Here is a 22,112-nt window from a genome sequence, read left to right on the forward strand (position 1 = left end):
GTGTCCCAGGTGAGTCATGCTCGTGTCCCAGGTGAGTCATGCTCGTGTCCCAGGTGAGTCATGCTCGTGTCCCAGGTGAGTCATGCTCGTGTCCCAGGTGAGTCATGCTCGTATCCCAGGTGAGTCATGCATGTGTCCCAGGTGAGTCATGCTCGTGTCCCAGGTGAGTCATGCTCGTGTCCCAGGTGAGTCATGCTCGTATCCCAGGTGAGTCATGCTCGTGTCCCAGGTGAGTCATGCTCGTGTCCCAGGTGAGTCATGCCATCTCGTCTCTCATGAGTCAGGCCATGTATCATTTATTGACCTATAATGTTATAGGTCGTATCATTAATGAAAGGTAACTTACATATCTTATTTTATTTCATGTATGTTGTTTACCTCGCAGGCCTCCTTACAGATCTTATATTGTTTTATTTCATGTATATTGCTTACCTCGCAGGCCTCCGCGCTCGCCCACGAAGCAATAGTGCTGCTGCTGGAGTTTAACCCCGACAGCGGGGCGCTGCTGGACTGGCTGGTGGAGCGCTGCTACACGGCCGAGCCTCATGTGGGCGACGAATGTTTCAACGCCCTCGCCACCATCTTCTCAGCACGGGAGTACCCGTGTGATAGATACACGGCCATCATGACCGTGTCACTGCTCTACACGGCCTGTCCTCGCTCTCCCATGCAGGAGACCGCACTACAGTTGCTGCAGGTCCTTGAGACGCGTTTCTTCGGTACCTCCTCGGCACTGTCCGAGCTGGGGGCGAGCACCACAGGGGCGGCATGCTCGACACTCGATGTCCTTCTGTCGACCACCTACTCGCGGTCACATGTCTTCCTCTCCAAGCAGTTAGCTCTCCTGCACCCCGAGCTCACCATGCCTATCTTCTCCGAGATAAGTTGCAGACTACAGACCGCCCGTCGGGGTCTTCGTCAGCTGCTCTTCAGCTGCCTCCTGCCGTGGCTCTTCAATATGGAGCTTGTGGACCCCGCGCTGCCCCCCGCACAGCCCCCCTGCTACGCCTACTACAGCGACGCTGGCGTCAGGAGGGAGGGCTGGGGGTCCGTGGAGGCCACGGAGATGGCGCTCAATAACCTCTTCTACATCACCGCTAAGGTAGAACTTTATGTTCACCTCTACTTATTTTATTGCATTCCGTGCCACGTGTTATCACAGTCATTTCCTTTATTCTTCCGGTTTTAGCAAAGGCAGAGATATCAATAGTTCTGATCAGTAATTACACACGAACTAAATACTAGATGTGTATAAGAGACAGGCAATACATTGTACNACTGGTGAATTTCCCTTACAATTATCATAATTATCTAATTATACAATTAGATAATTATGTTTCACTTCAATTATCTTTAATTTCAGTTTAATCAACATGAATTTAAGCTTAATCACCTCGAATTTCACTTAACTTGTCTTCAATTTAAGTTGGCTAACTATTTATAATAATATATTTATTAACAATATATATAACATAACAATAACATGATAATAAGTATATAACAATAATATAATAACATATAACATAGCAATAAGATAATAATACGTATGTATACATCAGTTTGGGGAGGAGCACCCACGGGAGGTGGGGGAGCTGTGGGCGGAGCTGTGCTCGTGCTGGCCTAACAACCTACGAGTCATCATCCGCTACCTGCTCATCGTCGTGGGCATGGCGCCCCAGCACCTCCTGCCCCATGTCAGTACCTTGTTAGAAAAAACAATTAATTAATTAATTTATATTGCTAGTATTTGAAATAGAAGACAGAATAGGGCAACTGAATTTAGGTTTGCTGTTTCGGAAGCGCAACAGATAGTTGAATTTCATTAGTGATATCCGTGGACTGCACAAGTGAAAAAACGGTCCCACTGGCGTTCTAGTGGCCGGTCGCCACGTGAAAAAACTACTGTTTCGCCGTTTTTATCAGACCTTTTACGGACTTCTAGTGTTAAATTATAATAAAAAAGGCGACACGGTATTTCTTTTCACGTGACGACCGGCCACTGAAACGGCGGTAATACCGTTAACGGTAATTTATCTAAAAGTGTTCCTCGTCTAATGACTTGTAACTAATTCTCGTAGTTGTCAGTACCTTCTAGTGGCTTGTAACTAGTGCTCGTAGTTGTCAGTACCTTCTAGTGACTTGTAACTAGTGCTCGTAGTTGTCTGTACCTCGTCTAGTGATTTGTAACTAGTGCTCGTAGTTGTCTGTACCTCGTCTAGTGACTTGTAACTAATCTCCACTACCATTATACAGGTTATATGAGGTAGTTTGCAGTTCACAAGGGCTTGTATGCAGTTCAAGGACGCCACACACATATTTATTTTCATCTGCATTAATGAAATACAGAGTTATAGCTTCTTTGCCTAATATTTTTACATTATTTAAGGAATTTTTTATTGACTCGAGTAGCGGTATAGCGCACGACACCCGTCGACAAACCGTTCTTTATTTTACTGCACAACTCAAGTTATTTGTTTAAACAGCCACTTTATTTAGACACTCATCATCAAGACGAAGTTTATACCATCATCAGAAGTTTATATCACCATCTGAATTACATCATCTTCATCAGCGTTATTCATGACGAGATTTTATATGCTTTATTTGGGGTGATGGTTGCTTGTGTTGTGCAGGCGCAGCGGGTGGCCGTGAGCCTGGGCATGGCTCGCCCTGACCGCCTCGTGGAGGAGCTCATGGTGGAGATGGGGTGTGTCGAGACTCTCTGTCTCATTGAAAGGACAGAGACGCCGCCCTTCTTCAGGTAGATGGGGTGTGTCGAGACGCTCTGTCTCATTGAGAGGACAGAGACGCCGCCCTTCTTCAGGTAGCGCCTCTTACAGCTCTTTAGTAACCTCACTGCCCCCGCGGTTCAATGTGTGTTACACAATTATTTGTAATCCCGGAGTTGTTGAAAATTGCCATGAATTTTTTTTAAGCTGCAGTTCATACGCTGTATTTGTGTTTACTTCGCTTGTTTATCTGTCTTGAATTGACTTTGGCAGAGTTATTGATGCTGCTGCGTTACAGGGTGACGGTGACCAGGAAGTACAGCGGGGGCGAGGAGCCAGCGGCTGCTGCTGCTGCAGGAGAAGGGGGCGCTGCAGAGGGCGCTGAAGGAGTGGACGGCAGCGCTGCAGGGACGGTCAGCGAGGCTGGAACTCTGCACACCAAACGACACTCCGGGGACCATCACGACATTGCCGCCGTGTTCGTATTTCCTTCATAAACTATTCTTAATTATTATATAGTTTAAAGTTTACATAGTTTATCCTGTACCCTGGTAGCATCACAAGGTCTTATTGTTGTACCTGGGACGCATGTTGGAATTCTAATATATAGTGCTCAAAGGTGCTTGTGGCCGGAGACAAGTCCTTTCCAGCTGTGATTGGTTGAGAGGTCATTCTCTCCAGGCTGTAATTGGTTGATAGGGTCATGATCTCATGCTATCCAGACTGTGATTGGTTGATAGGTCATTCTCTCCAGACTGTAATTGGTTGATAGGGTCATGATCTCATGCTATCCAGACTGTGATTGGTTATGGGATCGTGATGTCATCTTATCCAGAATACGATTGGCTATGCAATGGCCTTTCCATAGGTCATTTAAAAACCCTCTAGAATTTCATCATGCCTGGGAGCGATCAATGTCTATAGTATGAGGTGTTGATATAAGTGCTCATGAGCATTGAATATTTCTCATTTCTAACCCCCGTGCCTGAAGTGATCCGCAATTTGCCATTAATTTCTTGTCCTTTGCACTTTAAAAAAGAATGAAGAAAATGTCATATCAGCAGCGAATTTTGTAGGCCAACTGGCCAACACTTCAGCAAAATCTCAAGTTAAACAATGACCCCAATTTGGTGTCGAGGTGCGAACTTTTCTCAACAAAATTATTTATTACCTCGAGAGATAAGAGTGGTAATGTTTATCTCCCGACAGCCGTGGTGAGCAGCGCAGTGCTCCAGGTTCGTTACGGTCAGTGTCGAGCCTGGGCTCGGCCGTGTCGAGCGTTATAGCCGTGGACTTATTACCTCGTGGGAACAAGAGTGGTAATGTTTCAGTAATCACTCAAGTCAACAATGACCCCAATAGTTTATTGGTGTCGATCTACGAACTACCTCCTGCAGCAGCACGACACTCGTGCCCTGCAGCACCCGCAGGTCCTCCCCACACATATGGCCTCTAATGAAGGGGAAGATGGTGCCCCCTTGTATGAGCCTCCCCAGCCCCACCCGCTGCCCATGCCTGAGTACGGCGGCTACTTCGCTCCTCTCACGGAGTACCTGCCCGACAGCTCCCTGCCCATCACTGCCTTCCACAGGTACATAGTACCTGCACTTCTGATAGAGCTCATGACTTATTGAACTCAATAATATATGGTTTTATCACTGCCCTAAACAGGTCCATTGTTACGGTATGTTAACTTCTAATAGATCCCATGACTTGTTTAGATCAATAATGGAGGTGTTATGCCCATCACAGCGTTCCACAGGTCTTGTACCAGCACTTCTTATAGAGCCCATGACTTGTTTAGATCAATAATAGATGATGTTATCCCTTCCTTCCACAGGCCCCTTGTTATATTATCTTATTATAAATCCCATAACTTATTGAGTTCGATAATGAGACGTGTTTGGTTTCGCTGCCTTCGATTTCCGATTGTTTATGAAGTCTTTCCTGATGATAATATTTATTTACCAAACAGAGGTGAACCTCGATGCTGAATATATTTTGTTTTGATACATATGGATATTATGCAGCATGACGACCATGCAGCTTGTGTGATGATCGCACTGCTAGTGTAATGAATGATGATGAATGAATGTAAGTTACGTCATGACGGACGCAAATCACTTCGTCCTGCTGCTCCTTTTTGCCTGACTCCTGATGTCTGCTCAGATGTTACCTGAGCGTGCCTGTTACCTGCTCAGATGTTGCCTGAGCGTGCCTGTTACCTGCTCAGATGTTACCTGAGCCTGCCTGTTACCTGGTCAGATGTTACCTGAGCCTGCCTGTTACCTGCTCAGATGTTACCTGAGCCTGCCTGTTACCTGCTCAGATGTTACCTGAGCGTGCCTGTTACCTGCTCAGATGTTACCTGAGCCTGCCTGTTACCTGGTCAGATGTTACCTGAGCCTGCCTGTTACCTGGTCAGATGTCACCTGAGCCTGCCTGTTACCTGGTCAGATGTTACCTGAGCGTGCCTGTTACCTGCTCAGATGTTACCTGAGCGTGCCTGTTACCTGACGTGTTCGTATTTCCTACGTGTCATAAACTTAAATACTTACTTGTTTCCGTGTCATAAACTATTCTTAATTATAGCTATGCTCTCGTAGTTTATCCTGTACCCTGGTAGCATAATAAGGCCCTGGGGGGCAATACTTTCAAAGCTCGGCTAAGTGAACGTAAGTACTTTATTTACTTTACGTAAGTACTTTATTTATATACACTAAGTGAACGTAAGTACGCTTTATTTTCTTGTCTGTGATTGGTGGATTTTGCTTGAAAGGCCGTCAATGATTGGCGGATGAACTTACGATCTCTTTACTTTTTTTTAAAGTATAGGCCCTGTTGTAGTATCTGGGAGCGATAAATATCTATAATGAGAGTAGGTGTTGATATTAGTACTCATGAGCATTGGATATTTCTCATTGCTAACCCTCGTGCCTGAAGTGATCCGCAATTTGCCACTAATTTCTTATCCTTGGCACTCGAAGAGAGTAAAAAAATGTCATTTCAGCAGCGAATTTTCTATGCCAACACTTCAGTAATCACTCAAGTCTAACAATGGCTCCAATAGTTTATCGGTGTCGCGGTGCGAACTTTTCTCAACAGTATGACTTATTACCTCGTGGGAACAAGAGTGGTAATGTTTCAGTAATCACTCAAGTCAACAATGACCCCAATAGTTTATTGGTGTCGATCTACGAACTTTTCTCAACAAAATGACTTATTACCTCGAGAGATAAAAGTGGTAATGTATATCTCCCGACAGCCGTGGCGAGCAGCGCAGTGCGCCAGGTTCGTTACGGTCAGTGTCGAGCCTGGGCTCGGCCGTGTCGAGCGTTATAGCCGTGGACTGTACGGCCACGGTGACGTCGTGTGGTGCCGTCACCACCACGGCCACGACGTGTGGTGCCACCAACCAGCGGTCCTGTTCCTCTCGTCCTGCCTCATCACTGGCGCCCAACTCAGCTGCCACCTCCAACAACTGGGAGGACTCTGCTAATGAAGTTAGTGCGATGTCAAATCTTTGCGTGCTCATGTAGTTTCTTTCTAGAGATACGTTGATATTTACAGCGACTATAAACATTTTTAGTGCTGATTTAGTTTCCATTCTAGAGATCCGTTGGTATTTACATATATAGTGTATATGTATTGTATCTATAGTGTTCGATTGATTAGGTTCATACGCTGCCAAGATCGTTTGATGTCGTTGCAGTTTTATTGTTAAAAATTGTTGATATTTATAGCGACTATAGTGCTCTGCTAATGAGGCCCGTACGAAGTCAAGATCTTTGGGTGCGGATGTATGTAGTGTCATTCCAGCGACCTGTTGATATTTCTAGCGACTTGCAGGAACGCGTGAATGAGGCACTCGTGCTGCCGCCCCCAAAATGCTTGTAGCTTCGGACGGGTTTGACCAATTATTGCAAAACATGGACTGCCGGTGCAGCAGCCTGATTACGGCAGTAGACGCTAGTCGGGCTATTTGCTGCGGCAAACTGCGTATATATTATACAGTTGTTTTGTGTCAAGAATTTTAAATGTTGGCTCTGGCTTTGTCAGATTCAGAGTGAGTAGCTTAATTTTCAGTGAAATTATTATTTGGTTTTGATTGTTTATTGGTGATGCTGTTCATAAATTTCCCCTTGTATTATATGTCTTACAAAGTCTTATTCAAGCATTAGCGCATTTTCTCATTTATGGAAAAAAAGGCGCTATTTTGCGCGTCATGTCCGTCCGTCCGTCTGTCTGTCCGTCCGTGACTTCACGTTTTCATCGACGAGAAAATGCTCTCTCTGTCACTCACTGCAGTGAGTACTGAGTTATATTTTTTTAATTTTGCTCAGGACGCTGCGGACGACAACTTCACTCTCATGCGACGAGCGCAGAAGCAGCAGCAGCAGCAAGACTCCCGCCTCCTGCAGCAGCACGACACTCGTGCCCTGCAGCACCCGCAGGTCCTCCCCACACATATGGCCTCTAATGAAGGGGAAGATGGTGCGCCCTTGTATGAGCCTCCCCAGCCCCACCCGCTGCCCATGCCTGAGTACGGCGGCTACTTCGCCCCTCTCACGGAGTACCTGCCCGACAGCTCCCTGCCCATCACTGCCTTCCACAGGTCCCTTATATTAACTTCTTATAGATCCCATGACTTGTTTAGATCAATAATGAATGATGTTATCACTGCCTTAAACAGGTCCCTTGTACCTGCACTTCTTATATAGATCCCATGACTTATTGAACTCAATAATAGATGGTTTTATCACTGCCCTAAACAGGTCCATTGTTACGGTATATTAACTTCTAATAGATCCCATGACTTGTTTAGATCAATAATAGATGATGTTATCACTGCCTTCCACAGGTCCCTTGTTATGTTAACTTCTTATAGATCTCATGACTTATTGAGCTCAATAATGAATGATGTTATCACTGCCTTCCACAGGTCCCTTGTTATATGCCTGTTACCTGCTCAGATGTTACCTGAGCGTGCCTGTTACCTGGTCAGATGTTACCTGAGCCTGCCTGTTACCTGGTCAGATGTTACCTGAGCCTGCCTGTTACCTGTTCAGATGTTACCTGAGCGTGCTGCTGATGTGCGAGGTGCTGGTGGCCGGGGTGGACGTGGACTGCCACAGCGTGGACTGGAGCATCCACGTGCCCCTCATGCTGCACATCGCAGTCCTGGGGCTCGACCATGCCCGCCCCATCGTCCACGAGCACTGTCAGTATTGTGACGGAGATAAAGATATAGTATAACTAAGATAGTGATAACGTGATAACGAGCACTGTGAGTGATGTGACTTAATAATGATAACTAAGATAGTGATAACGTGCTGGTGATAACTAAGATAGTGATAACGAGCACTGTGAGAGATATGATTAAGATAAAGATAACTAAGATAGTGATAACGAGCACTGTGAGAGATGTGACTGAGATAGTGATGACTTAAATAGTGATAACGAGCACTGTGAGAGATATACTAGCCAAGATAGTGATAACTAAGATATTGATAACGTGATAACGAGCACTGTGAGAAATATAACTTAGATAAAGATAACGTGATAACTATCACTGTGAGAGATATAACTAAGATAGTGATAACGAGAAGTGATAACGTAACTAAGATAGTGATAACGAGAAGTGATAACGTAACTAAGATAGTGATAACGAGAAGTGATAACGTAACTAAGATAGTGATAACGAGAAGTAATAACGTAACTAAGATAGTGATAACGAGAAGTGATAACGTAACTAAGATAGTGATAACTAAGATAGTGATAACTAAGATAGTGATAACTAAACACAAGTGATAACTTAACTTAGATAGTGATAACTTAACTTAGATAGTGATAACTTAACTTAGATAGTGATAACTTAACTTAGATAGTGATAACTTAACTTAGATATTGATAACTTAACTTAGATATTGATAACTTAACTTAGATATTGATAACTTAACTTAGATAGTGATAACTTAACTTAGATAGTGATAACTTAACTTAGATATTGATAACTTAACTTAGATATTGATAACTTAACTTAGATAGTGATAACTTAATGCCAAAATGGTGATTAGATAGTAAGGTTCACGTCGTCGAACACTATAGGGCGCTAGTGTTGTTCAGGTGGGATCTCTTAGCCAGCTGCTCGGAAGTTCAGTCTCGAATATTTTTTCTGGTTAGAAGATATTTTTTCAGAGACCATAAAGATTTGAATTAGATGAGCATGCGACGCAAAACCAAAGCAAGGAAATGTGTTGTATTTCAGCAGGGCTCTGAAAATATTTCGTCGACATCCACTTGTGCGGCTCACCTTATTTAGTTGTGTCCAATATCTAGTACGTATTGATAATGTATATTTCACTAACTGTCAATTTCTCGGAATTGCTGTTCTATATTCGAGGCTTGTTTCTGAATTAATTTCATTTTTATATGCATTCATTTCAGAATTTTTTATCAATTTCATTGACTATATTATTAGTACTTTATCTTGCCAATCCGAACATTTAAATTAAGTGTTGCAGTTTTCTATTAGGACACATATATGTAGGTATACATAATAACCTTAGTGTAATGATTGTTAATATATATTGATGAAATTTAAATTATCATAATGATAGTAATTTGGTATTAATTATTGTTTACCTTATTGTAATGATAGTAATTTACTACTAATTATTGATGTCAGGCAAGCGTCTGCTGGTGCACCTGCTGACGGTGCTGGGGGACCACAGGGACCACCTCGGCATCGCGCGCGTCCTCCTCAACAGGAAGACCACAGCCCTGGGATACAAGCTCATCCCGCACACCGCCCCCCTCACCCCCACCGACTACACTGGTAATGTCATCCCACACACCGCCCCCCTCACCCCCACCTACTACACTGGTAATGTCATCCCTCACACCGGCCCCCTCACCCCCACCGACTACACTGGTAATGGCTCATCAAAGATCTTGTGGTATTATTTCAGGGATACGAAAAACGAATCTCATCGTAAGATAGTGTAAAGTTAGATAAAATGTTATAAGCATAAAGATATAAGATTTCAGTAATACGAAAACCGAATCTCATTGTAAACCAATGTAAATTTAGATAAGATTGTTATAAGAGATACAATATAAGATTTCAGGGATATGAAAACCGAAACTCATCGTAAGATAATGCAAATATAGATAAGAAAGATATAAGAGATACGATATGTAAGATACAAGATTTCGGGGATACGAAAAATGAATCTCATTGTAAGATAATTTTAATTTAGATAAGAATGATATAAGAGATACAATGTAAGATATAAGATTTCAGGGTTACGAAAAACCGGATGTCATCGTAAACCAATGTAAATTAAAATAAGGATGATATAAGAGATACAATATAAGATTTCAGTGATAAGTAGAACAAATCTCATCATAAACTAATGAAAAATGTAGATAAAATGATATTTTATTTTCCTTTGTACCATCGAGCAGAGCCATCAACGGACGACTCTCAGCGCACGACACCGCCCCTCGCCTCCCCTGTCGGGCGCCACGACTCCTCCTGTGTCACCTCCAAGGGCCTCACCACCACCACGCCCCACGACGTGGTCACGTCACTAGACGCTGAGATGAGCGACGAGGACGACGATGTTGCTGGTGTGCTGGGTGATGACAATGACGCCACTATAACAGAAGGGACGGCAGGGACGATAGAAGGGACGGCAGGGTCTGGACGGCACTCGGACGAGCTGCAGAAGAACATCAAGGGCATCATAGACTTCATGGCGGCGCACGAGGGGCAGCCGCTGTGGAGCTACGAGGACATCACACCCAAGCAGCTCACCATACGCAGCGCTCAGCAGCTCGCTTGCTTCGTCAGGCACATCGTAGCTGTACGTCTTGTTATATCCCTTTATTTATACCATCTTTTATCCCTCCATTTATAATATCTTTTTTACATATATACTATCCCTTTTATATCTCTCATCCCCACATTTCTACGAATTTTTATACCCCCGAGTCTTGTATATATTAGTTCCCCCGAGTCTTGTATATATTAGTTCCCCCGAGTCTTGCATATATTAGTTCCCCCGAGTCTTGTATATATTAGTTCCCCCGAGTCTTGTATATATTAGTTCCTCCGAGTCTTGTAAATACAGTATTATATTGTGTAGCTAAGTCTCATTTATTGTGTAGCTGCTGAGCGCGTCGCTGCCTCACAGCCACCTGGAGGAGCGTCTCGCGCAGATCGCCCTCCACCTCGCCCTCAGCTGCTCCTCCAGACACTACGCCGGCCGCTCCCTGCAGGTCAGTCATAACAAAGTCTCTCATTAATTAAACTTGTTTGATTAAAAGTTTATTCCCGGGCATGAACTCTCTCAGCTTTGTGTGAGATTTGCCTCCTGCAAACCTGGTTCTGGTTTTCTTTACAAGGAGTCGAGCAGTTTACTTGAGTTTAGTTAGCCTACGAGGTAAACAATGAGTCGTGCAGTTTAGAAGATAAACAAGGAGTCAAGTAGTTTACTTGAGTAAACAAAGAGTTAAGTAGTTTACTTGAATTTTGCTCATACTGCACCAATAGCACCCTATTTACTACTGCACTGCTAGTTACTAGTGCGCTGCTATAGTTACTACTGCACTGCTAGTTAGTAGTTACTAGTGCAATGCTAGTTACTTGACCACTGATGAGTGATGTCTCTGCAGGTGCTGCGCTGCCTGCACGTGTCTCTGTCGTCGCGGATGTTGTCAGAGCTGCTAGGGCGGCTGGTAGAGACCGTGGCAGAGCAGGGGGAGGACATGCAGGGCTACGTCACAGAGCTCATGCTCACTCTCGAGGCCGCCGTCGACGCTCTGCATTCCGATTTCCGGTACGCCTTTTATTTCTTTAGAATTTATTTTGTCTTCTGAGTTACACGCTTTTGGCTATATTTGAAATACCCGTCGCGTTTAGCCATTTATGTTAAAAATAAATATAATTTGATTCCATCTTTGCAGCTATTTCGGTTAAAAATAAATATAATATAATTTATCGTGTCTTCTCAGTTTCACGCTTTTTGGCTACATTTGAAATACTCGTCGTGTTTAACCATTCATGTTAAAAATGAATATAATTTGAATCCATCTTTGCAGCCATTTTAGTTAAAATTAACATAATATAATACTATATACGTAATATAAAAAATAAATATCTCTAATATAATCCTTGCAGTAACCACCTTAATTAGTTAGACGAAATCTAAGTTGTGTTGTTACAGGCCCATCGAGTTCGTACGAGAGCTGTTCAAGTCGACGCCTAACTTAAACAAGGACCGCAAGACCGGGGGCACCACGGGGGTCTTGGGGGCCACCAGCTGGAGTCACTACCCCCCACTTCACCGCTGCGGGGTCCCCCACCCCAGTTATCCCCCCGGGTCCCCAGGACACCTTCGGTCCACATCCTTCTCCGCCTCCTACGCCAGGGGCAAGCAGCATCAGCAGCACCCTGCTGCTGCCGCTGACATAAGAGGTGTTCAGGAGAATAAGTTTATATTAGGGGAAACTAATATAATATCTATCCCACTAACCTTAAAATTAGGTTTATATTAGGGAAAACTAATACGTATAATATATATCCGACTATCCTTGAAAATATCTTTTATTTTCAGGAGGGTTAGGTTTATATTAGGCAAAGCCAAAATAATGTCTATCACCATTAACCTTTAAAACGTTTTTTATTTAGTGGATTACAAGTGTAGATCCTAATATTATCAGTGTAGATCCTAAGGAAGTAAAAGTTCGCTTTGTGCAGATGATTTATTGATATATTGAAGTGGTATGTAGCTATTAACATTAAAAATGTTTTTTTATTTAGTGTAATATGAGGATGTAATTTAGTGTAATAAGGATGTACGTATAAGATGTAAATGTGCAAATGATTTATTGATACATTATAGTGATAGTGTATATGGTGAGCTGTAGTAGATCGTAAGGAAATATAAATATACTTTGCTGCAGATTATTTATTGATACATTATAGTTGTATGTGTTAAGCTATATTAAACATGATGTGCAGGCGAGATGCGTGGTCGCAGCGGCACAGACGCAGACGCGCGGTACCGTCAGCAGCAGGCGACTGCAGGCTGACCAGACCAATGATGACAAATATACCGTGAGTAATCATTTCAAGCGCAATCAAAAGCGCTTAGTATAATAAGACACCACCAACTATTTTATTGAAACGCTGTCAGAAGCGTATAGAAATAAGGCATCATCAAGTCCATGCTATTGATACGCTGTTAAAAGCGCATAGTCTTAGACCACAAGCAAGTCTATGTTATTGATACGCCGTGAGAAGCGCTTATCCATAAAGCACCACCAACTATGTTATTGAAACGCTGTCAAAAGCGCTTAGTAATAAGGCACCACGTACTCCAAGTCATTGATATGTTGTTAAAAGCACTTAGCCATATAGAGCACCACCTAGTCTATGTTATTGATACGCTGTTAAAAGCGCCTAGCCAAAATGCACCACTAACTCCATGATATTCAGCTCTACAGCCGTTCACTGCTTCGATATATTTCCNCAACGGTCATGACTAAACGCGATATAACATTCCAAACATCAAAACAAGAAAATGACACAAAAGAGTTTGAAACAGCAAGGAAATTCGCAACAGGGAAGAATGTTAGAGAAAATCAAAAATGTGTACATAACAAAAATAAATAACGTGACGGAAGGATCCGTAGCTGAAGTTAAAGCAATCCGGGAACCTGTCTCTTATACACATCTAGATGTGTATAAGAGACAGCTTCTTCAACAGCACTGCCGGAATTCCGTCGGGTCCTGGCGCTGCTGTCTCTTATACACATCTAGATGTGTATAAGAGACAGGCATAAATCAACGTACAGAGATGATTTTGGTACCGTTGGATAGAGCAGAATGTCAGCTTTAAGATGAGACTAAAAACCGGAAAAGCCAAAATTCAAGAATTTTGGTCAAACGCTCCCCTTAAATCAAATACTTACAGTTTTAATAAAAATCACATTTAAAATACTAGAACCGGCGTACCAAACAAGTTCATGAAGAATAAGCTGAAAAAAGCGTCTAGAAGACTGACACAAGATCTATCATAGAGCCACAAGATGAAGCAATAGAGCGCGAGACTGCAACTTGCTTACCGACCATGTAGCTGCCGCTGAAGTAAGATCGGAATGTCATGTTACCGAGGCGGCTACACCATACGCTGTGCAACAATAATACCGTCTGTAGTCACTACAATAAAAAATCACATTGAATGGCTCTATGAATGCTGGCAGTGAAACGACGCATAATAGATAACGATCTTTTTCGTTGACATTATCATCAAGGTATCAATATTTTGTTGCAGCTGGAGCGCCTGCAGCAGTGAATAGTGGTAATGAAACGAGGGATACTAGAAAACTATATTATTCGTTGATATAATCATAATCTTAATGTATTATAATATTTTCACAGTTGGAGCGACTGCACCAGTGAATACTGGTAATGAAACGAGGGACAATAGAAAACTATATTATTTGTTGACATAATCATCATGTTAATATATAATAACATTATGTCGCAGTTGGAGCGGCTGCAGCAGCAGCTGAAATGGCGCGGGTTCCCCGGCGTGCACGCGCTGCTGCTGAAGGGCTGCACCTCCCCCACCCTGTACGAGCCCTGCCTCACCCTCCTGTCCCGCCTCACCCGCTACACCCACCTGCAGGTGAGCCTGCCTTATTGACCTTATGACCTTATGATGAGTTTAGGATGTCATAGTCCCCGGTCACGCTGATTCGCCGCCTTCGTCGTCCTCCGTCTTCGAGTCGTCGCTAGGCAGGTCACCCCGCCCTCGGTTCCCGGATGTAACGCTGGACGTGTTCCGTCTATTTGCCCTCCTTTGGGCCAGCTGATGCAAGATGCTGTTGCTTGTCAATTGCTGAGGGTAGTTTCCCATTACTGGACAATCCGGGATCTTTCTCAGCCACTTGTCCAGTCGTCTCTTGAATGTTGCAAGGGTGAACTCCCCTACTCTCAGCGCTTTTGGCAAGGCATTAAAGAGCCTCGGTCCTACCACGGACAGTGATCCCTCACGAAGAGTCTGTACTCTGGCAGTGGCTCAGCTATTAAATGGGGGGAACCTCGCACCGTCTCCCTCTTCTTTCATTGTAACGTGACACTATTCTTCAGGTCTCACTTTCAAAGTTGGGAGCCAGTCCGGTTATCATCTTCCAAGTGTACAGTATGATATACCTTTCTCTTCTCCTCTCCACTGAGTACAGCCCCAGGTGTTTCAGCCTTTCCAAGTAGTTTAGGTTCAGCTTCTCATGCCGCTGATCCTGTACGTGAAGGTCCGCTGCACTGCCTCCAGTTTCCGTACCGCAATCGCCTTGAGTGGCGACCAAAGTTGACAGCAATACTCAAGATTGGGGAGCACGAGGGCTCTGAAGAGTGTAATCATTGAAGCTTTTCTAGTTCGAAATGTCCGCATATATATCCACCCCATCCGTTGCCGGCTGCGCGCGACTATTTCCTCGATATGGGCATCGAAGTACTCATTCAGTACTCATCAACAGTACTCATTCAGTACTCATTCAGTACTCATCAACACTCCGAGATCTCGAACTAGTTGCTTCTCCTCAATTTCTGTGCCATCTGATGCCAAGTAGCGATGTGGCATCCCGATCTCTGTGCGGACTCTGTATCTCATTACTTCGAACTTGGTGCCGTTGAACTGCATATTGTTCACTAGGGCCCAATCGTAGATTGACGATAGATCATCCTGTAACCTCTCGCAGTCTAGGCCATCTGTGATCTTCATCAGCACTCTTGTATCGTCCGCAAATGACGATGTAGATGCGTGGGTGAGTTCTGAGTCAATGTNAGAGAACATCGCGCAGGTCAGCCAGGTATGTGGTGTGCTCTGCATGCAGGCTGCAGAGAACATCGCGCAGGTCAGCCAGGTATGTGGTGTGCTCTGCATGCAGGCTGCAGAGAACATCGCGCAGGTCAGCCAGGTATGTGGTGTGCTCTGCATGCAGGCTGCAGAGAACATCGCGCAGGTCAGCCAGGTATGTGGTGTGCTCTGCATGCAGGCTGCAGAGAACATCGCGCAGGTCAGCCAGGTATGTGGTGTGCTCTGCATGCAGGCTGCAGAGAACATCGCGAAGGTCAGCCAGGTATGTGGGGTGCTCTGCATGCAGGCTGCAGAGAACATCGCGCAGGTCAGCCAGGTATGTGGTGTGCTCTGCATGCATGATCTATCATGCTGTAGAAGGAGAATTAATCTATCATGCTGTAGATGATAAAAAGCTCAGTAAATGCTGGTTTTGATTAAACAATAACAGTTCAAAAATGATTCGTATAAAATACTAGAACAAGCTCCTCTCATACTCATGTGTTGGCAAGTTAACATCCACACCACACGACGAATAAACCTCGCACTTATATTGCACCAATTTGCACTGCACTTTACCGGACTGCACTGTATCGCACTACATTGGATCAAATTGCACTGTATTGCACTACATTGCATCACATTGCACTGTATTTGCACTGCACTGCATCGCACTACATTGTATCACACTGCACTGCACTGTATCGCTGTGTGCAGGAGTGCAGTGACGAAGGCAAGCAGCTGCAGAACCTGGCGACGGTGATGACGCTCTACAGCCGCCGCACCTTCAGCAAGGAGAGCTTCCAGTGGACCAAGTGCGTCGTCAAGTACCTGCACGACTCCTACGGCGCACAGGCGCCCGCCCTGCTCGCCTTCCTTGTCGAGGTAGGCGCTACATGCCCCTAGCTCTGCATTCTTGCCGGCATCCTTTCATTTACTCCAAGCACGGACATTCTTCTAATGCTGGAGAGCATAACAATATTCCCAACCGCTCTCGGTTTTTCTTTTATTAAGCGCTGGGCAGGGAATTCCGTGCCCAGTGAGTCCAGGCCTTGTCGTGCCATAGGTAAATGGTCCATGAAAGTTTTATGAAGGAACAATGTGCTGCTCAAAATTGCTGCAGTTCTCCTAACCCCTCACTACGTGTAGCTCCTCAAGAGGCCATGTTTGAATAATAATATCACGAGTCCTTCTCACAGAGCTGTGAAATCAGTGTACAATTTTCGAAATTTGTCATCGGTCGTGTTTGATCATTTATTTTTATGCCAACTATGCACTATATAATATTCAAGAAAAAAATATAACTCAGTACCACTGCAGTGAGTGACAGAGAGCGCATTTTCTCGTCGACGCAAACGTAAAGTCACGGACGGACGGACAGACGGACATGGCGAGCACAATGGTTCATTTTTTCCATAAATGAGAAAATGCTGTAAAAAGTTATTTTCATCAATTGTTAGAGGTACTATAATTGTTGACGTCACCAGATCCTGGAGAAGGGTCCGAGCTGGGCGCAGTGTCCCGTGCTGAACATCGTCTACTGCCTCCTGCACTACACGGACATCTGCGGCCACACCTCGCCCCACCTCCTCGCTGCCATTGCCAGCCACTTGGAGGTCTGTAATGCTTATGGCTTAACTCATCATATTTACTTAATTACAACATTTAAATGATATTGATCTCCTCGCTGCCATTGCCAGCCACTTGGAGTTGGAGGTCTTGTAATGCTTATGGCTTAACTGATGATATTTACTTAATTACAACATTTAAATGATATTGACCTGTTCGCTGCCATCGCCAGCCACTTGGAGGATAGTCTTTCTCATTGAATATCTGCTAATACTTGCTTAATAACGATGTTTATCAGATTTACACCAGCTTGTCGCTATTGCTAGCCACTTGGATATCTGTCATTCTTGTTGCTTCCCTTAACAATATTCCTTTAAAAGAACTCGTGTTTATTTCGTCTGTTATTTAATAACCGATCACTGCGGATATCTTCACATAATCTCGGACGCAACGCTTTACTTGTTCATCATTTAAAAACTCTCATTGCATCTTCGAGACAAATGTGCGTTTTTCTACAATTTTTTGAAAACCTTGATATTTGAAGTAGATAAATCAGAACTTGAATACCTTCTGAACTAAATATCTATTTAATACCAATATATCTAATAAATATCACTATTTATATCTGAATCTAAATACTACTTACCTAAATACGATGTAGTTATAAACACACTGGTGCAATACTTACGTTGTGATGCCCTGGGTATCAGGCACGTTGTTATTCCCTGGGTATCGGGCACGTTCTGATGCCCTGGGTATCGGGCGCGCTGTGATGCCCTGGGTATCGGGCACGCTGTGATGCCCTGGGTATCGGGCACGCTGTGATGCCCTGGGTATCCGGCACGCTGTGATGCCCTGGGTATCGGGCGCGCTGTGATGCCCTGGGTATCGGGCACGCTGTGATGCCCTGGGTATCCGGCACGCTGTGATGCCCTGGGTATCGGGACCTCCCCCACCAGGAGCGCCGACCTCCTCGACCAGGTTCCTCTCATCTACACCAAGAAGGAACTACCAGGTTAGTGCCTCATCTACTCGTCTACCTCTGCCTATAATGCGTTCATCTATTCGTCTACCTCTACCTACAATGAATTCGTCTACCTCTACCTATAATTCAATGAATTTACAATGAATTCGTCTACCTCTACCTATAATGTGTTCATCTACTCGTCTACCTCTACCTATAATGTGTTCATCTACTCGTCTACCTCTACCTATAATGTGTTCATTTACTCGTCTACCTCTACCTATAATGTGTTCATTTACTCAATTATTGTACGTACAGGCCGCACCATGGAGTTCTCATAACTATTGTATGTACAGGCCGCACCATGGAGTTCTACTAATAACTATTGTATGTACAGGCCGCACCATGGAGTTCTACTCATAACTGTTGTATGTACAGGCCGCACCATGGAGTTCTACTCATAACTATTGTATGTACAGGCCGCACCATGGAGTTCTACTCATAACTATTGTACGTACAGGCCGCACCATGGAGTTCTACTCATAACTATTGTACGTACAGGCCGCACCATGGAGTTCTCATAACTATTGTACGTACAAGTTGCACCATGGAGTTCTTATAACTATTGTACGTACAGGCTGCACCATGGAGTTCTACTCATAACTATTGTATGTACAGGCCGCACCATGGAGTTCTTATAACTATTGTACGTACAGGCCGCACCATGGAGTTCTTATAACTATTGTACGTGCAGGCCGCACCATGGAGTTCTCATAACTATTGTACGTACAGGCCGCACCATGGAGTTCTTATAACTATTGTACGTACAGGCCGGCACCATGGAGTTCTCATAACTATTGTACGTACAGGCCGCACCATGGAGTTCTCATATCTATTGTACGTACAGGCCGCACCATGGAGTTCTTATAACTATTGTACATACAGGCCGCACCATGGAGTTCTCATAACTATTGTACGTACAGGCCGCACCATGGAGTTCTACTCATAACTGTTGTACGCACAGGCCGCACCATGGAGTTCTTATAACTATTGTACGTACAGGCCGCACCATGGAGTTCACCTTCGACGTGACCGAGACGCCGGTGATCGGACGGCGGCTCCTGACGCAGACGTCGACCACCGCCGCCGCCCCTGAGGGCGCTGCTGCAGGTGCTGCCCATTTTACTACTGCCTATTTTACTAATTTTAGTAAATAGTTTAGTTTTTTTTACTACTGCCTATTTTTCTAATTTTAGTAAATAGTTTAGTTTTTTTACTACTGCCTATTTTACTAATTTTAGTAAATAGTTTTTTTTACTACTGCCTATTTACTAATTTTAGTAAATAGTTTACTTTTTTTACTATTCCCTATTTACTATTTACACTGCAACAAGTTACACAGCCAATTACACTATTTACTATTAAACTCTCAACATTTACACTCCAACGAGTTACACTACAGCCAATTACACTATCAATTATGCTCAAGCCAAATAACTTGAGTGTAAAATTCTGTATAATTTGCACCTCATTGTTATACCTTGCAGTTGCGCTGCAACATATGATGCAATATTCAATGTAATAAATAATATAATAATATTATTTAAAGTCTCCCCCAACGGTCCCCTTGACGAGGGGGCGATGAGGGCGGCTGATGATAATATTTATAAATAAATAAATGATATGTAATAATTCAATGGATATATAAATAATAAATGATAATAACTAAAATAATAGCAATAAGTAAGGCAAGTCCCCGCCGTGCAGGCGCCGTGAGCGACGTCCCCGACGCGGCGAGCCTGGCGTCCCCACGTCGCTGCTCCGTCGCCCCTGGGGACACCCTGCCCTCCTGTCTCTTATACACATCTAGATGTGTATAAGAGACAGATGGAGTTCTACTCATAACTATTGTACGTGCANCTGGCAGAGTCAGGTGGGACCTGTAGCATCTCTGGCAGAGTCAGGTGGGACCTGTAGCATCTCTGGCAGAGTCAGGTGGGACCTGTAGCATCTCTGGCAGAGTCAGGTGGGACCTGTAGCATCTCTGGCAGAGTCAGGTGGGACCTGTAGCATCTCTGGCAGAGTCAGGTGGGACCTGTAGCATCTCTGGCAGAGTCAGGTGGGACCTGTAGCATCTCTGGCAGAGTCAGGTGGGACCTGTAGCATCTCTGGCAGAGTCAGGTGGGACCTGTAGCATCTCTGGCAGAGTCAGGTGGGACCTGTAGCATCTCTGGCAGAGTCAGGTGGGACCTGTAGCATCTCTGGCAGAGTCAGGTGGGACCTGTAGCATCTCTGGCAGAGTCAGGTGGGACCTGTAGCATCTCTGGCAGAGTCAGGTGGGACCTGTAGCATCTCTGGCAGAGTCAGGTGGGACCTGTAGCATCTCTGGCAGAGTCAGGTGGGACCTGTAGCATCTCTGGCAGAGTCAGGTGGGACCTGTAGCATCTCTGGCAGAGTCAGGTGGGACCTGTAGCATCTCTGGCAGAGTCAGGTGGGACCTGTAGCATCTCTGGCAGAGTCAGGTGGGACCTGTAGCATCTCTGGCAGAGTCAGGTGGGACCTGTAGCATCTCTGGCAGAGTCAGGTGGGACCTGTAGCATCTCTGGCAGAGTCAGGTGGGACCTGTAGCATCTCTGGCAGAGTCAGGTGGGACGTGTAGCATCTCTGACAGAGTCAGGTGGGACCTGTAGCATCTCTGGCAGAGTCAGGTGGGACGTGTAGCATCTCTGACAGAGTCAGGTGGGACGTGTAGCATCTCTGACAGAGTCAGGTGGGATGTGGGCTCATATGTAGCATCTCTGGCAGAGTCAGGTTGGACATGGGCTCAAATGTAGCATCTCTGTCAGAGTCAGGTGGGACGTGGGCGCGTATATAGCATCTCTGGCAGTCCCTGGTAGACTGATGGAAATGTTGTGGTGGTCATCTTCTTCCCTTCATTATCGTCATGTCCTAAATTATTTTCATGTTTCCTTCATTCTCCCCATGCCCCCTCCTCCCCATTTCTCCCCACGCTACCCCAATTTCCCCTCCTAACAACCTCACGCCCCCTACCCCCATTTCTTCCCCTAACACCCCTCCTCCATACGCCCCTCACCCCCATTCCACCTCCTAACACCCTCCCCCCCGCAGGCGCGGGTGCGGGAGTGCCTGGTGAAGCTGCTGAACACCTGCGGCCAGCGCGTCGGCCTCCCCAAGAGCCCCTCCGTGAGTTGCTCTCTTACTGCTCTGTACAATACACTCGTCACAGTCATCATACACATCACTATCATTATAGAGATCACTATCATCACAATGAAACGTTCGCAACACAACCACCATTGACATCGCTATCATCTTAATGAAGTAAACGCATCACACTCACCGTAGATATCACAATCATAATACACATTGAAATTATCATAATGATGTAAATTGTGGTGCGTGTCACGCGGTGTGTTGCACATAGTATAGTGCACGACCACAATCATGATATTCATCATAATGACAGTGCGCTACTTGTGGTGTGGTCCACCTGATGATAAACTGCTTAAAAAGTGACTGAAATATCGAAATGTTATTCGTTACTAAGTACAAGTTGACTAACATGGCAAGGAACCATTGGTAATGGACTTTTACTTTATTATGTCAACATAGCCTCTTATATTATGTCAACATAGCCTCCGTTATGAACATTTAAGTCTTAGAATGCCTAGCACAGTGAATAAGTCCAGCAGCTATCCGAATCAATCGTCAGCTATGGAAAGATCGGGTTCCAAAGGCCGGATCCCTTGTGAATCAAGTCACGAAAAGTTCAAGAATCGGCAACAGGCCATGGGCCTATTTCTTTACTGCCGACACTTCTATTCCTGTCTCTTATACACATCTAGATGTGTATAAGAGACAGGGTGTAGCTTTGTGGGTCAGAACCTCTTATGGGGCCCAGCAAGTCAAGTTATCAGCAGAACATCAATCAGCTAGAGAATCAGTGTGGTGCGAACT

General features: G+C 44.7%; 1 protein-coding gene and 1 long non-coding RNA gene across 2 annotated transcripts in view; both read left to right on the forward strand.

The window, feature by feature from the left end:
* LOC108677412 (protein furry) overlaps nt 1–22,112 on the forward strand; it is a gene marked incomplete at its 5' end in the record, with an annotated part of 53,371 nt that overhangs the window by 16,014 nt on the left and 15,245 nt on the right. Inside the window, 21 exons of the mRNA XM_047883063.1 lie at nt 440–1,102; nt 1,560–1,694; nt 2,634–2,761; nt 3,028–3,207; nt 5,995–6,232; nt 7,073–7,344; nt 7,799–7,950; nt 9,418–9,567; nt 10,200–10,600; nt 10,905–11,015; nt 11,412–11,575; nt 11,963–12,213; nt 12,760–12,815; nt 14,291–14,431; nt 15,606–15,938; nt 16,319–16,486; nt 17,089–17,221; nt 19,197–19,304; nt 19,902–20,008; nt 20,928–20,945; nt 21,264–21,338. Of these exons, the coding sequence (XP_047739019.1) occupies nt 440–1,102; nt 1,560–1,694; nt 2,634–2,761; nt 3,028–3,207; nt 5,995–6,232; nt 7,073–7,344; nt 7,799–7,950; nt 9,418–9,567; nt 10,200–10,600; nt 10,905–11,015; nt 11,412–11,575; nt 11,963–12,213; nt 12,760–12,815; nt 14,291–14,431; nt 15,606–15,938; nt 16,319–16,486; nt 17,089–17,221; nt 19,197–19,304; nt 19,902–20,008; nt 20,928–20,945; nt 21,264–21,338 (3,984 nt within the window). The remainder of the gene's footprint in view (nt 1–439; nt 1,103–1,559; nt 1,695–2,633; nt 2,762–3,027; nt 3,208–5,994; nt 6,233–7,072; nt 7,345–7,798; nt 7,951–9,417; nt 9,568–10,199; nt 10,601–10,904; nt 11,016–11,411; nt 11,576–11,962; nt 12,214–12,759; nt 12,816–14,290; nt 14,432–15,605; nt 15,939–16,318; nt 16,487–17,088; nt 17,222–19,196; nt 19,305–19,901; nt 20,009–20,927; nt 20,946–21,263; nt 21,339–22,112) is intronic.
* On the forward strand, nt 18,122–19,974 carry LOC125178694. Its single transcript, XR_007156991.1, has 3 exons — nt 18,122–18,185; nt 19,197–19,304; nt 19,902–19,974. It is a non-coding gene; the product is annotated as an uncharacterized LOC125178694 (long non-coding RNA).

Source organism: Hyalella azteca, unplaced genomic scaffold (genome assembly GCF_000764305.2).
Source record: "Hyalella azteca isolate HAZT.00-mixed unplaced genomic scaffold, Hazt_2.0.2 contig11907, whole genome shotgun sequence".
Classification (NCBI taxonomy): Eukaryota; Metazoa; Arthropoda; class Malacostraca; order Amphipoda; family Hyalellidae; genus Hyalella; species Hyalella azteca.